This window comes from Hypanus sabinus, chromosome 16 (assembly GCF_030144855.1).
Source record: "Hypanus sabinus isolate sHypSab1 chromosome 16, sHypSab1.hap1, whole genome shotgun sequence".
Lineage (NCBI taxonomy): Eukaryota > Metazoa > Chordata > Chondrichthyes > Myliobatiformes > Dasyatidae > Hypanus > Hypanus sabinus.
The window spans coordinates 62,422,255-62,437,549 of NC_082721.1; the positions used below are offsets into that span (position 1 = coordinate 62,422,255).

General features: G+C 40.4%; 1 protein-coding gene across 8 annotated transcripts in view; it reads left to right on the forward strand.

Moving 5' to 3' along the window:
- LOC132406362 (dedicator of cytokinesis protein 7-like) overlaps positions 1 to 15,295 on the forward strand; it is a 216,429-nt gene that overhangs the window by 116,455 nt on the left and 84,679 nt on the right. For 5 of the 8 annotated variants that reach the window (XM_059991923.1, XM_059991924.1, XM_059991917.1 and 2 more), the window contains exons 22-25: positions 6,747 to 6,922; positions 11,033 to 11,137; positions 12,927 to 13,016; positions 14,427 to 14,522. In XM_059991923.1, the coding sequence (XP_059847906.1) occupies positions 6,747 to 6,922; positions 11,033 to 11,137; positions 12,927 to 13,016; positions 14,427 to 14,522 (467 nt within the window). The remainder of the gene's footprint in view (positions 1 to 6,746; positions 6,923 to 11,032; positions 11,138 to 12,926; positions 13,017 to 14,426; positions 14,523 to 15,295) is intronic. The other 3 variants (XM_059991921.1, XM_059991925.1, XM_059991920.1) reach the window with 2 other exon arrangements.

Genomic DNA, 15,295 nt, shown 5'->3' on the forward strand with positions numbered 1-15,295 from the left:
TTATTAATTTAGTAATTATTATTTGATTTTTTTTTGTACTTGCAGTTTGTCTTTTGCAAATTAGTGTTTTCTATTTTTGTTGGTGTGTAGTTTTTCTATTGATTCTATTTATTTATTTGTATCTATTGTGAATGCCCACAAGAAAATGAATCTCATTGTGGCATACCTACTTTGATAAATTTACTCGGACTTCCATGCTCAGGATCCCTTTTCTTGAGTGCCCAAATGATCCACATTCAACCATTTTAATCTTCTTAAAGAACACTCAGTCTCTAAAAGATGGCTATTAATCCTTTTCTTGCAATTCAGTTACATAAAAAGTTACCTTTTGCTGGTAGCTTCAGCACATGATGATTCACCAGCAAGTTACACAATGTTCTAGTTTTTATTCCGTAAATAGAGGTGTTTCACAGCTCAATGCCAGTTGACAAAAGTGTTATCTGTCAGTCTTCAGCCAAATAAATGCACTCCTTGCATTCAAGACAGTAGTTTTATCTGTCAGCAACATAGCTACAGCATTTCTGTGATTTGTGTCATCATCTCAATTTTTGTCAGATTGTGGAGCCTTCAACTACTCTTGGACATCTGTCATTATTCACTGGTCACATTGTAGAAACATCCTGCTTTGGATATCTGCGAATTGAAGTTTATAGTTATCATAGCATATTGAATAAAGTGTTACTATAGCTATGTGATTTTTTTTTTATAGTTTGCTGTCTTTCTCCTTGAAAGTAAGTTGGGATGGAAAAACACATCAAGCTCTGCAAAGTTAAGAGCAAGGTCTGCTTCAACTGTTTTATTAAACAGGAAGACCAGACCTTATTTTAAGAGGCACTTCTTTCAACACTCCAGTATTCCATTACACTTCAGCTGATGAATGCACAATCCAGACTGATGTAATCTGGATAGGTACTCTGACCGATTATGGTAGTTATGGTGTATCGCCAGAGGTGTCAGGCTGCCAAACTTTTTTGTTTAATCCAAGGTTGGTCAGAGATTTTTTTTTCTGGCCACTATTTGTTTCCTCATCCAATCCTACCAATGCAGATTAATTCCACCTTATTGTTACCTACAGTATCCTAAATGGATGCTCTTTGCCAATATAGTCTTCACTGTATTACTCCAATCACAAACAAGAGAAAATATGCAGATGCTGGAAATCCAAGCAACACACACAGAGTGCTGGAGGAATTCAGTAGACCAGGCAACATCTATGGGAAAGAGTACAATCGACATTTTGGGCCGAGACCCTTTGGCAGGACTGGAGAAAAAATGCTGAGGAGTTGATTCAAAAGGTGGGAGGGGGAGAGGAGAGAGAAACACAAGGTGAAACATGAAGGGGGAGGGATGAAGTAGAGAGCTGGGTAGTTGATTGGTGAAAGAGATACGGGGCTGGAGAAGGCAAAGTCTGGTAGAAGAGGACACAAGGACTTTTTCCTCCATTCCTCGGCCGGAAACATCGACTGTACTCTTTTCCATAGATGTTCCTTGGCCTACTGAGTTCCTCCAGCATTTTGTGTGTGTCACTGTATTACAATTTATTTTTTGGTATCTTGCCAGGTTGGCAACAATTGTTTTGATTTAATTCCTTGGGCCAGTATCTATGTGCTACTCAACTGCTTTTCCACTAAGAAGTTCCAAAATTCAGTCATTTGTGTAAAAATCAATACTTTACTCTGATATCTCAGTAAATCAGCAGTCTTTAATAGATAATACTTGCATTTGTGAAGTTTGTCACAATAGTGTTAGCAAGCACTATTTGTGGTTCAATTCCCGCCACTACCTGCAAGGAGTTTGTAATTTCCCCCCATGACTGTGTGGGTTTCCTTGGGGTGCTCCTGTTTCCTCACACATTCAATATATGGTTAGGATTGGTAAATTGTAGGTATTCTATGTTAGCACCTGAAGTGTGGCGACACTTGTGGGCTGCTCCCAGCACAATCCTCAATGACACAAAAGACACATTTCACTGCATGATTTGATTTTCAAGGTGCACATGACAAATAAATCTTTAAGCCAATCTTTATCTTTAAAGTTATGGGAAATTAGAAAGCCCTTTTTTTTAACCTATGTCTAATTGCTCTGAAATGGTTTGGGGAAATTGTTTGAGGGGTTTCCAGAAGATGTTTGGAAACTGCAAGTCTTTTGTTTCTGTTTGATTTGGAGAATTGGGATAGGCTCCACACCTATATTCTGGAGTTGAAGGTAGTTGGTAAAATATGAATCTCTATCTAAGGAGAGATGTATTAGCATTCGAAAGAGTTCAGAGGCAGTTCACAAGAATGATCCTGGGAATGAAAGAATTAACATATGAGGAGCATTTGACGGCTCCGAGCTAGGACTGCTTGGAATTTAGGAAAATGGGGGGGTGGGGGGGTGTCTTCATTGAAACACATTGAATATTGAGAAAGGCCCAAATAGAGTGGACATGGAGTGGATGCTTCCTATAGTGAGGGACTCTAGGACCGGAGGGCATAGCCACAGAGTAGAAGGATGTTCCTTTAGAACAGAGACGAGAAGAAATTTTTGTAGCCGGAGGTGGTGAATCTGTGGAATTCATTGCTACTGATGTCTGGAGGCCAAGTTTTGAGTATATTTAAACCAGAGATTGATAGGTTCTTGATTAGTAAGGGCATCAAAGGTTATGAGGAGAAGGCAGGAGAATAGGGTTGAGAGGATAATAAATCAGCCATGATGGAATGGCAGAGAAGATTTGATGGGCTGAACAGTCTAGTTCTGCTCCTATTTATTCTGGTCAGCGTCTACATTCCACCTCAGGCCTGCATCAGGGACGTGCTACAACACCTGGCTGACCAGATAACTGAAGTAGAGAATAAACATCCAGACTCCTTTCTCATTGTTCTTGGTGATTTTAACAGGGCAAACCTCGGCCACGAATTGCCAAAATTTAGACAACGTATTAAGTGTCCCACCAGAGACACTAACATACTGGACCACTGCTACACAACAATAAAGGATGCATATAGCTCTGTTACACGGGCAGCCTTGGGTCTCTCCGACCACTGCCTGGTTCACCTTCTCCTGGCATACAGGCAGAAACTACGATTGGTTAAGCCTGTTGTCAGGACAGTCAGGAGATGGACCAACGAGTCAAAGCTGGAACTTCACGCCTGTTTCGACTACACGGATTGGAGTGTCTTTGAGGCTGCAGCTACAGATCTTCATGATCTGTCTGACACCGTGACCTCATACATCAGTTTTTGTGAAGACATGTGCATTCCAACAAAAACCTTCTGCACATTCAATAACAACAAGCCCTGGTTCACATCACAACTCAGGCAGCTTCGTCGGGAGAAGGAGGAGGCGTACAGAAGAGGGGACAGGATTCTGTACAAACGAGCCAGGAACACATTGACAAGGGAGATTAAGGCAACAAAGAAGCGCTACATTGGAAAACTGCAAAACAGGTTTTCAGACAATGACCCAGTGTCAGTGTGGAAGGGGCTCCAAGAGATCACCAACTACAAGAAACCATTCCCTCAGGTTGTGGAGAGCCATCAACTGGCTGATGATCTGAACAAGTTTTATTGTAGATTCAACACCTTCATTCCCCCCAGCCAAAACACAGACCTACCTGCAACCCCCATCATCCATCACCCTGACATCTTAGTATCCGCTTTCTCACCCCACATTACAAATACTGTTCCCCCTAGCCCCCTTCACTTCAACTCCCTTGTACCTGCACTTAGGATCTGTGAGAGGGAGGTGAGTCAGCTGTTCTGGAGGCAGAAGACCAGGAAAGCGCCAGGCCCAGACGGTGTGTCGCCCTCCTGCCTGAAGACCTGCGCTGATCAGCTGGCCCCCATCTACACACGGACCTTCAATAGATTACTGGAGCTGTGTGAAGTCCCTCATTGCTTCAAGCGCTCCATTATCATTCCAGTCCCTAAGAAACCCACTATCAAGGGACTAAATGACTACAGGCCTGTTGCTTTTACATCTGTGGTCATGAAGTCCTTTGAGAGACTAGTGTCAGCTCACCTGAAGGACATCATAGGCCCCCTGCTGGACCTCCTGCAGTTTGCTTATCGGGCAAATAGGTCAGTGGATGATGCAGTCAACATGGAACTGCATTACATTCTACAACACCCCGACAACCCAGGAACTTCTGTGAGGGTCCTGTTTGTTGACTTCAGCTCGGCGTTTAACACCATCACCCCGCCATCTGTCAGTAGATCACAAGCTTCCTGACTAACAGGGTGCAGCAAGTGAGGCTGGGGAGCATAATCTCTAGCACCCGGACAATCAGTACCGGTGTCCCCAGGGATGTGTGCTCTCCCCACTGCTCTTCTCCCTTTACACTAATGACTGCACCTCACAGGATCCATCTGTTAAACTCCTGAAGTTTGCAGATGACACAACTGTCATTGGCCTTATCCGAGACGGTGACGAGTCTGCATACAGACAGAAGGTGGAACGGCTGGCCCTCTGGTGTGGTCAGAACAATCTGGAACTAAATACGCTCAAGACTGTGGAGATGACAGTGGACTTCAGGAGGAGTCCCCCCAGTACTCCCCCCACTCACTATACCCAACAGTGTTGTGTCTGCTGTGGAGACCTTCTGATTTCTGGGTGTCACAATCTCCCAGGACCTGAAGTGGACACCCAACATGGACACTCTTATCAAAAAGGCTCAGCAGTGGTTGTACTTTCTACATCAACTCAAGAAGTACAACCTGCCTCAGGAGCTGCTGATTCAATTCTATTCAGGAATAATCCAGTCTGTTCTCTGTTCATCCATCACTGTCTGGTTTGGGTCAGCTACTAAACAATACAAGAATAGACTCCAAAGAACCGTCAGGGCTGCGGAAAGGATTACTGGTGTGAAGCTGCCCTCGATCCAGGACTTGTATGCATCTGGAGTCAGGAAGTGAGCAAGCAACATTATTGTAGACCCATCACACCCTGGACATTACCTGTTCCAATCCTTTCTTCTGGTAGGCGCTTTAGATCACTGTATGCCAGGACAAATAGGTACAAGAACAGTTTCTTTCCGTATGCCATCAGTCTTATGAACACTTGAATTTTAGTCTATTATAAATCGTCCACCTGTACATTCAATGAGGTGGACCTCATTGTATATAGTTTATGATTATTTGCGCTATTGTTTTTGTTTGCTTTTAATTCTGTACAGAGAGAGCTCAGGGAAACTGACATCAAATTCCCTGTATGTGTCCTCATAAAGGATTCTGATTTTATGTCTTATGGTCTAAAAAATGCTGTAGATGCAGCAAATCAGAAAAAAAATCTGGAGCAATCTAACAGGCAGGTAGCACCTATAGAAAGACTGATGATCCCCTGCAGTTTGCCAGGAGCACATTGGAAACGACAATGCTGTCGTCTATCTAGTGAACAGAGGCTACTCCCATTTGGATAAGCAGGGCAGCACTGTGAGGATCATGTTTTTTTAATTCCTCAGGTGCCTTCAATATCATACAGCCCTCATTGCTGGGAGGAAAAGCTCTATTTAATTCAGGTTGGCACTTCCATTTTATCCTGGATAATGGACAGCCTGACTACCAGACCACAGTTTGAGTGGCTTCAGAGCTGTGTGTCACACATGGTTATAACCAGCACTGGGACCTCACAGAGCTGTGTATTGGGTCCCTTCCTGTTGACCTTGGTCTTTAGGTACAACACTGAGTCATGTCATTTGCAGAAATTCGCTGATGACTCAGCAGTAGTTGAGTGTAAAAAGGGAGAATGGGAGGATGAATACAGGGTCCTGGTGGAGAACTTTGTCAAAAAGTGCAAGCTGAATCATCTGCACCTCAACATCAGTAAGACAAAGGAGATGGTGATGGACTTTAGGAAGAAAACCCAGAGTCACCTCTACTTTCTGAGGAAACTGAGGTCCTTTGGAGTACACAGGCCTCTCCCTCACATGTTCTATCAGTCTGTTGTCACCAGTACGATCTTCTATGTGGTGGTGTGCTGGGGCAATGGCATCAACGTGGGTGATGCCAGCAGGCTCAATAAACTGATTAGAAAGGCTGGCTCTGTCATAGGAGTCAAGCTGGACATACCTCCGGGCTGTGGTAGAACAATGGACCCTACAGATAATTCTGGACAATTTTTCTCACCCTCTGCATGCCATCATGGCTGAACAGAGGAGCACTTTTAGTAATAGACTAAGACAACTGCACTGCTCCAAAGAGTGCTGTATGAGATTATTCTTACCCTCAGCCATGAGGCTCTATAATGAGTCAACCTATAGCCAGGGAAGTGATGACCCCCTCCCATCCTGTTGGACTGTTTGAGATAACTTATTTTTTATCCTGTCTTACTACTTTTTTAATATGTATATGTCTGTGCACTTGTAATGCTGCTGTGACACTGTAATTTCATTTGGGACCAATAAAGTATCTACCTATCTATCTATAAAAAGTAATTGACCTGAAGCACTCTGTTTTTTACCTCCATGGATGGTGAGTATTTCAGATATTCATGTCCTTACTTCTGTATTACAATATTTTAACTCTGTCAATGAGGTCAAGTCTGGCTTGCATTGAACAGTTCATTCAAAGGATGATTGTGCTTCTCCATTGCTGTATATAGGAGTACTGACATACGTTTGCACTCAGTCTCATCCATGGATGAAGTTATGGTGAATTACATTTTGTAAAGTTAATCTGAACTTTTTCTACATTGAATTTTCACCAATATACTAGACAAATGCAATGATTGGTCTGTCACTTACTTGTTACTATTTTATACAACTGTAGGGTCAAGCAGTCCGTCGTATGCAGGTCCCATTCAGTATGCCACTTTGTCTCGTGCCGCTACCAGGCCAACCAGTCTAAACCTGTCTCGCTCAAAGAGTATCAGCAACAGCAATCCAGATCTTGCCACAACGCCTACAACTCCAGATGATGAGGTGAAAAAGATCATGGGTTGCAAAGTAAGTCCTAATAATTGGAACTCTTTTTAAATGTTGAATCATACTGATACAGATATCAGTGTGTTGGCCTGTGAATGTTTGTTTTTGGTACAACATCACTGTTTTTGCCAGGTGAGCCTACTCCAGTATTTAACAGATTACATAGATTTGCCAGGTTCCTGTAAGTCTCTGATTTTAAATGCATCCTGTACGAGAATTGCTTTGTTTCTTGCAAATTAAATTTCTGGTAACGGAAAAGACTTATCATCAAAATTGCTTTGTGCAAGGTCCTCATTGTTGGACACGTTTTGTCAATCCATTTAAATGTTATCATAATTAGGGCCACCATTGCAGTGCTGTAGAGGAGATGGAATGCATTCCAGTACAACAGACTTTGGATTTGACAGGGCATATCTGATTCACAGGATTAAAGACCATGGTGTCACTGATTGGAGGCAGGACCTAGATGCTTGATTGTTTCATTGGTCTGTGGGGAAAGTGATAGGACGAGTTCTCTGGGTCGAATGTAGGAACGCATAGCAAACTTGGTGGGCTAATTTACATTTGGGTTTTCAAGCCAGGGAATCCCATGAGTGTTTTTAGTTCTTTTATTGAAGTTAAAGCTTCGGTTTTGATTGTCAAACAAATGGGAAAAAAGGTTTAATATTGAATTGTAACACAATATAAATTTGAACAAAGATTTGTTTGTGCAGTACTATTTATAATTTGACAGCAGGGATACAGGTCCTGAAACTCTGTTGAAAAACTTTAAAGTAGTATTATTCACTGTAAAAGTGTTTACAGAAAGATAAACATTAGCCCTTTTTTAGGGTTTGTTCTGCTTTATTGTAAGGCAGTCCTGCCAGGAATATAACATGGTGATCTCTTCTTTTTGGGTGCTTCAGAGATCATTATTGTGGAAGTTTTGTAACTTCCCCTATTTTGTGGGGTAAAGAAAAATAAGGTAATTTTTTACAATCTATTTGATGCAAATGTAATGTTTTTGCTTGATTTTTTTTTGGATCAGCTTTGGGTCAAAGTGCAACTAAAGGGGAGAGTCATTGCTTTGTGGTAGACATTTTATTATTGTGCAAAATGTTCCAGGGGGTATTTTGATTATAGTATCTTAAGACTTTGAATACTCTTAAGATATTTTCCATTTCCATCTAACTTTTCCATTTTAATCTGGAAAGTAAGGATTGGTAATGAAGAGGCTTGCTTATTTCAGATGATCTATTTATATAGCCATTAACCAAAGGGGAGAAGACAGGAAAGTGAAGTTGAGAGGGAAAAAAAATCAGCCATGATTAAATGGCAGAGCAGATTCTATGGGCTGAATAGTCTAATAGTGTTATGATAGTTGAAAAGGTAAGATTGGCATGTCTTTAGCTGACTTGTTGGATGTTGAAGTCTAGCAAATAACCTCTATTTCAATTTGATCTTGAAACTCGTGGTCATGTTTTACTCTAATAAAAATCCTGGAAATGATTAGAGGAAGGTAATGAAAACCAACATTTTATGCAATAATTGTCTTGAGTTCTTCAGGAATCTGTGGCATTGGTTTCCATTAATTAAATCATGTGTATCTGATATTTAGAAATAAGTGACAAAACATCTTTCAACATCAAAAAGCAAAATATGTTGGGATAATGGAGAAATTAATAAACTGGATAATGATAATTCAAAATTATATTGGTATATGTTTATCAGATTGGTCTTGAAGTTAAAAGTGATTTTAACCAATCATTGACAGCTTTTCTCACGTACTTTACCTTTTCAGTGACTGACAGGAGATTACTTTGATTGTGATAATGCACATTCTGCTTATTGGGCTGGATTGAAAACAAAATGTTGTAAAGTTGTGGTCTGCAGCTGCATTTCTGTCTTGATGTTATGTTAACCCACTATTTTAAAGGATTGAAAGGCAGTAGTGAGGTGAGAGAAGGACTGTGTTTGTGCTCATCTTCTCCAGTGTTGCAGGCCAGATATTAATTTTTTGATTTAATTGAGAAGGTTCATTGCCCTCTGCAGTGTGCTTGTTTTTAAGACTACACTTGATTAGAGATTTTCAAAGGGAAAATTCTTTATGAGCAGTATCTTAGTTTTGTAATAAGGTCCGAGAATAATGCCTAATTCTAACATTTCTGTCCCTCATTTGCTGATATTCAACATGGTGCATTATGTTTAATCCTGATGAAAAGATATAATTGCTGATGATAAAGGGTGATAAGGCTTTTCTTTTTTTCTGACAGTCTATTGTTTCTGAGTACCCAAGTGGGTTTGCATGCCTGTCCAAGCATGGGATAGTGGGCACTGGCCGCCTTGGGAATGGGGGATATCACGATAATACTTTACCCTTCATGATGTACAACATTTGATTTATTTTTATATTGTGCTTCTGAAATAAGCAACAGGAGTTTATTTGCAGGTGAGGAAGAAAAATTACTCATTAGTGTAACACATTAGAAGCCAATTGTGTTTTCTTTAAATATGAGCAACCTTAAAAAAACTCTTCTAACCATGGCCTTCTTTTATCTTTCTCCTTTTTGAGAAGCACTTCTATTTTCAAAAGATAAATGGATTCTGTTTTTTTTTAAAGCAGTGTTTGGAAAGTAGAACAGATAATCCTACAAGGCTGCCAAGAAAAATTGAGATCAAGTTCAATCTTTTAAGATGGGAGGGCATTTGGGAGGAAAGCGTAGAATGTCAAGTTTCTAAGAAACGTTTTTACAATTGTAGGGAGGTAGATTGGAAGCAGAGCAAAGGTGAACTTTATGTTAAAATAAACTTAAAGCTTTCATTTTAACTTGAGTATGTCGAGGCATACAAGTAGAAAGAAAAGCCACTTTGCTCATTAGATCTTTCCAGTCCAATCTTCTTGGTAATCCTAAGTATTATTCCACTTCACAGTATGTGTTAACTTTTCCTTGTAAATTAACTTGACAGATTCAAGAACCTAAACAGTGTTTCTTGCTTTGTGGATTGCAGTCTCTATGCCAGTCAAATTGAGGTTACTTCATTTTGTGGCTAATTATTGAAGACCTATAATGGCCTATCTTTAATAAGAAGGGAACTAATATATTGAGACAGATTAAGGATTATAATTAAATATACACATCACAGAATGGGGGGGAGGGGCCAAGTCTTTCAAACAGAGGATGATAATTTTATGGAGCAAGCTGCCAAGGGATGTGGTAGAGGTAGATGAATTTAAAATATTCAAGATAGATTTGGACAAGTATTTGGATAGGAAAGGCACAGAAGGATACGGACATAATACAAAACAATGGAATTAACAAAGAAAAGAAAATACTATGCAGCTCAGACTACACCTGTGAGAAGATAAATTGAATTAATGCTGCCCATGGAATAGTTGAGGTGATTAGTACAAATGGATTTGAGAGGATGAGAAAAAATGAGAACATAAAAATTCAAAAGACTGCAGATGCCACAAATCTAAAATAAAAACAGAAAATGCTGGAGATACTGAGCAGCTCAGTGTGTAAGTATGAGAAGAGAACGTGAGTTAATGTTTCAGTTCAAAGACTCTGCATCACAGTCAATGCGGACAAGTAGACTGAAGGGCCCATTTCTATGCTGTACGACTGAATTTGGCCCTATAGTACAGGTTAAAAATAATGAAGGGAAATCAAAATTTGGAGTATGTTAAACTTGTAAAAGGTAAACATTCTGGACAGGTTAAGTGGACAGAAGATAATTAGAGTTTGTACAAAGAGAAGAACTGGGCTGAGGGCTGTTAAGTGGGACTGAGCTGTGTCGAGGAATAGGCCTGCTTGCCTCAATGGTTTCACCCATTCTAGTGTATACACCTCCTAAATAGATAAATATCCATTACAAATACATAGCTTTGGCAAGGCTCTAACACTACATACCCAGCATTATGGTCCTTAGATTAGTGCAGAACCAGTTATCATCATGTTTTGCAGGTTAGTTCAGAAGAAATTGTCAAAGTAAATCAAAGTTAAACTGTAGTTGTAAGTACATCCATGATGGGGTTTATTGTGATATCCCAGCTGCAGCTCTTTGTTCTCACAGTGAATGATTGTATTATAGCTGGACTCTTGTTTTCACTTTGTGTTTCCTCCTTGTCCTGCCTCCTTTACCTGCCAGGGGATCGATCGCTCACACTCCTGGGTTAATTCTGCTTACGCTCCCGGTGGGCCAAAGGCTGTCTTGCGGAGAAACCATCCCAATTCAAGCTGTGATCTCAAGCAGGTGCAGAACTGGTGTTTTCGTCTTAAAACATTCATCAAAGCATCGTCATCAATCTACGCATCGATTGCTTTCTCATTTTGCCATTTTCTGCCAGTGCAGTCCAAAATCACACCTGAATCATTTATCTTCATTCTCTCTCTTCCACTGATAGGTGATGGGGGCAGCAGATGCAAGGAAAGGATGCTCTTAATTCCAAACCTAAGCCTTTCTTCTGCTCACCAAATTGAGGCCAATCTGGTACAGCTCCACACACACTAATCTGATCTCAGCATTGTATCAATTATCCAATTACTCTAATATACAAACCTAAGCAGGATCACGATCTATGTTTGGCATTGCTTGAGAAACTGGATGCTCACCCAGCCCACTGCTACTTGGTTAGAATGAGAGAATATACAACCCAGTTTTGCAGTCGCTGTATTTCTGAATGCAATGTGTACTGCTGAATTGGGTGAGACGCGGCCAAACGTGCTAATTTGAAACAAAAACTGAGATGTTAACAGGCTTGTAGCATCCCCAGTTACATTACTGCTGAGTGGAGAATGGTTAGTGTGAGAGCACCAGAGCAGTGACCTAAATAAAGCTATAGTGGGTCTTCTTGTCCCTGCAGCTGAGAATATATCATTCTTTTTTGTGAGCTTATGCAACTCTGTACTTGGCTGAGGTATCCTATGATGACTGTTTCATTTATTACAAACTCAGTAACGGTGTTGATATTTATTTATATGGTAACAGTTGAACCTTGGTGAGACCATATGAAGTATTCTCTATTGTGGTTTCCATTTCACAAAAAATGGCAGCATAGAGGGGAAATTCAGATAAAGTACTTATCAGATTGGAGAGAATATGTAAATCTAGAAAGAATTTTGTAAGAATGTACAAATAAAAATGTAAAGGGAGCCTTAAATGATATCTTTAAAATTGGAAGTTGATTTATTTAATAAAACTCAGAAAAAATACTTTTTCTTCTGGGAGAATCCAAAATGAGATGTCATGAATGTAATACAAAATTCAGAAAGAATTCTTTATCTAAGGACTTGCTGAGAATGTGCAACTTGCTACCCATGAAATAGTTGAAATGAATTTAAGAGGATGCTAAGTGCAAGTGAGAAAGAATGAGAAAAACATGAAAATCAGAAAGCCTGCAAATGCCGGAAATCTAAAATAAAAACAGAAACTGCTGGAAATGCTCAGTAGATCAGAGCTCATCTGTGAGAAGATAATGTGAGTTAATGTTTCAGATCAAAGAAAAACAGAAGCTGATAGGGGAAGTGACTTGTTCTCTGATCAGGTAAAACTGGAATGACATTGCAAATAAACTGTAAACGAGGTAATCTGATCAGTGAGAAAATGGGAGCAGTTACAGGCTGAGAACACAAACAGAATGTAGTTGCTGCATAATACGGAGCAGGAAGATGTGCTTGGCAGGTCAAGTAGATTTAGTAAAATAGGTTGAGAAGAGGTTCTTGCAGAGGATAATCATAGCATTGAATAGTCACATGGTCCGTTTCTTTGCTATTAAACCTATATAATGTTTAATATATACACAAAGTGGGAACACGCAGATGAAAAATCTGTACATCTTCCTCATGAAATCAGTTCATTGGTTCTGAAGTGGCTTCTGTTGGTATTAAATCAGCTTGAAGGCCCAGTATAATGTACCTTGGTTAACTTCATCCCTTTTTCTTGTTTCATACTGACTGTTTATCTTATACTCACCATCTCATTTTTTTCCCCCATCCACTAATATCTGCTCTACACCATCTTGCTCCTGTCCCTCATTTCACAGGCAACTGAGCGGAGTCCCAACCGCATGTCCTCATTTTTGGACGGCTTCACTCATTTACAGCACAGTCAGCCAAGATTTTCAACCAAAAAGGTAGAAGTAAAACAAACGGTTTGCATTAAACTAGGAAAATAAAATTTTCAGTGCATGGTGAAGCAACGATGGTGATGGTGAAGTATAGTCTGAATACTTAGCCATTGGTTTCTTTTAGATTTAATGAAATGATTGTCTAAATGTTTTCTGTGCTTTGTGAAGGACAGAAAGCATAAAGCTTTCTTGTGCTTTGCACAATATGAAATGACCATTGATGAGGTGGTCTGATATTTGAATTTGCACAAGGCAATGGTTATTATCACTTGATGGACAAAGAGCCTCTGGTAGCAAAACACTCCTGACCACTTGGTCTCAGTTCTCCCAATTTTCCACTGACCATGATCCTACACAAAGCTTTTTGTCGTCTCTAAATGCTTCTGAGGACCTTGAGGATATCACTAAAATTCCATCACTTGATCAGTTACAAATATGCAATAAAGCCACCATCTAGCACTCAGTTTTTCTGGAGATCAGACTTAAAATGTTCTGTCAGAACTAAAATATTAACCCCAGCACTGAGAGTCTTTCACTCTCCTAGCAGGATATCTGTTGCTCTCTGAATATAAGTACCACATTTCCACCATATAACCCAATAGATTCTTTATTCTGGCACTATAAAACATTGTGCTAGCCACTACACTGCCATGACACCCATTATTGTACGTATTAAGGGTTCCTTAAGGTTGTCATAGCCAGGGGAGGTAGTAGGGATAAGCTCCCACTATCCAGTAAATGCTCCCAATGTTGTGTGTTGCAAATAGCCTCTCACAACCAAGTCCCAGCTCCTGGCCTTCACGTGTGGCTTAGCTACTAAGTCGGACAAAACTGTTTCTACTGACAAGAGAAGGGGCAAAGGCAAGTTATTGGTGCCTTAAAACCAGTTGCTCTGAGCAGATGGGGCTCGTCAGCCATGGCTGGCAGCTCATCTTGGAAAAGGAAAACTGATCACAAACCTCCACTACCTTGCAGCTATACCCATTCGTGGGGAAGGCTTCTGGAGTAAACAGGAAAATCCAGAGCTGGAGTCCCCAAGGCAGTCCAACTTTGAGTACAACACAGACTGACCTCTCCTGCGACACCACTAGTGCCAGACTTCATCGGTCTCTACTGTTCCTTTGGATTCATCAGTTGCATAAAGGGGGGAGTGTGCTGCACGGGCAACAGCTTGCTTTCCATATTGTACTGCCCTGGCTTGCATATCACATAGACAGATAGGATTCAATATCCATGGTCAACCCCAATCAACAGGGGGCTTCACAAGGTACTTAGTAGCTCTCATCTTAAAATTACAGCAGGGACACCCAAGGGTTGGTACTAAAGTGTAGCATATGCGTTATTTTTAAAAGTAATTCTAGATATTTTAAATTTCTTCAGATGTGCATTTTAGTGACTGTCGTTTGTGTTATGCAGCTTCTCCATGAGGAGTTGGCCTTGCAGTGGGTGGTAAGCACCAGCAGTGTGAGGGAGTCAGCCTTGCAGCAGGCCTGGTTTTTCTTCCAGTTGATGGTAAGTGAAGTTGATGAGTCAACACTTGCTCTTACCTCTTCGCTCAATTAGTTCAAAGTGGGGGCATCGAAGCTGTGACTCAAGTCCTGACGTCTCTAGATCTTTTCAAGGACATTAAAGTGTGTTTTTTTTTTAAAAACAGCCTATTTAATAAGGGAATTGCAGTCTTTTAGACAGATTTATTGTCATTTATTAACATCCCACTTGTTCTAAAAACAGAATTTGTACAGCAATTCTTTTAACATCTGATGAGAAGTAAAAAATAGATGCTGCAGCTTTTGAGTTGAGGCACAGTTCTCAACACATTGGGTGTAACTTGTCATTTTGGTTTTAATAGTGACAGATATGGTGTATGTCTTTTGTACTTTTGTTCTTCATTTCCAATTTTATCATGTTTGCCTGATTGCTTATTATTCCCTGACACTAATTAACATACATAGGGACAATCACTGACTCACAGCATACCATTACACAGGGAATGCCACAGGTAGATATTGTGCCCCAGTTCACATGGTCTGTAGCTGATACAATGCCCATTACCCCTGGAGTTTGCAAAGCCACAGTTACTGATGGGCATGGTAATCCATTACATCTGGACCGTTATTGCTACAAGACTCAATTACACTGACAATGGCACGTTGCATCGGTATATGAAAGATAACAGGAAGGACAAATAAAATTCAGAGAAATACTCCCAATGGGCCACAGTGCTTTATCCCTGTGGAGAGTACAGTTAACTGCCTACAGAATGTGACACTAAGTTGCAGTCAAAG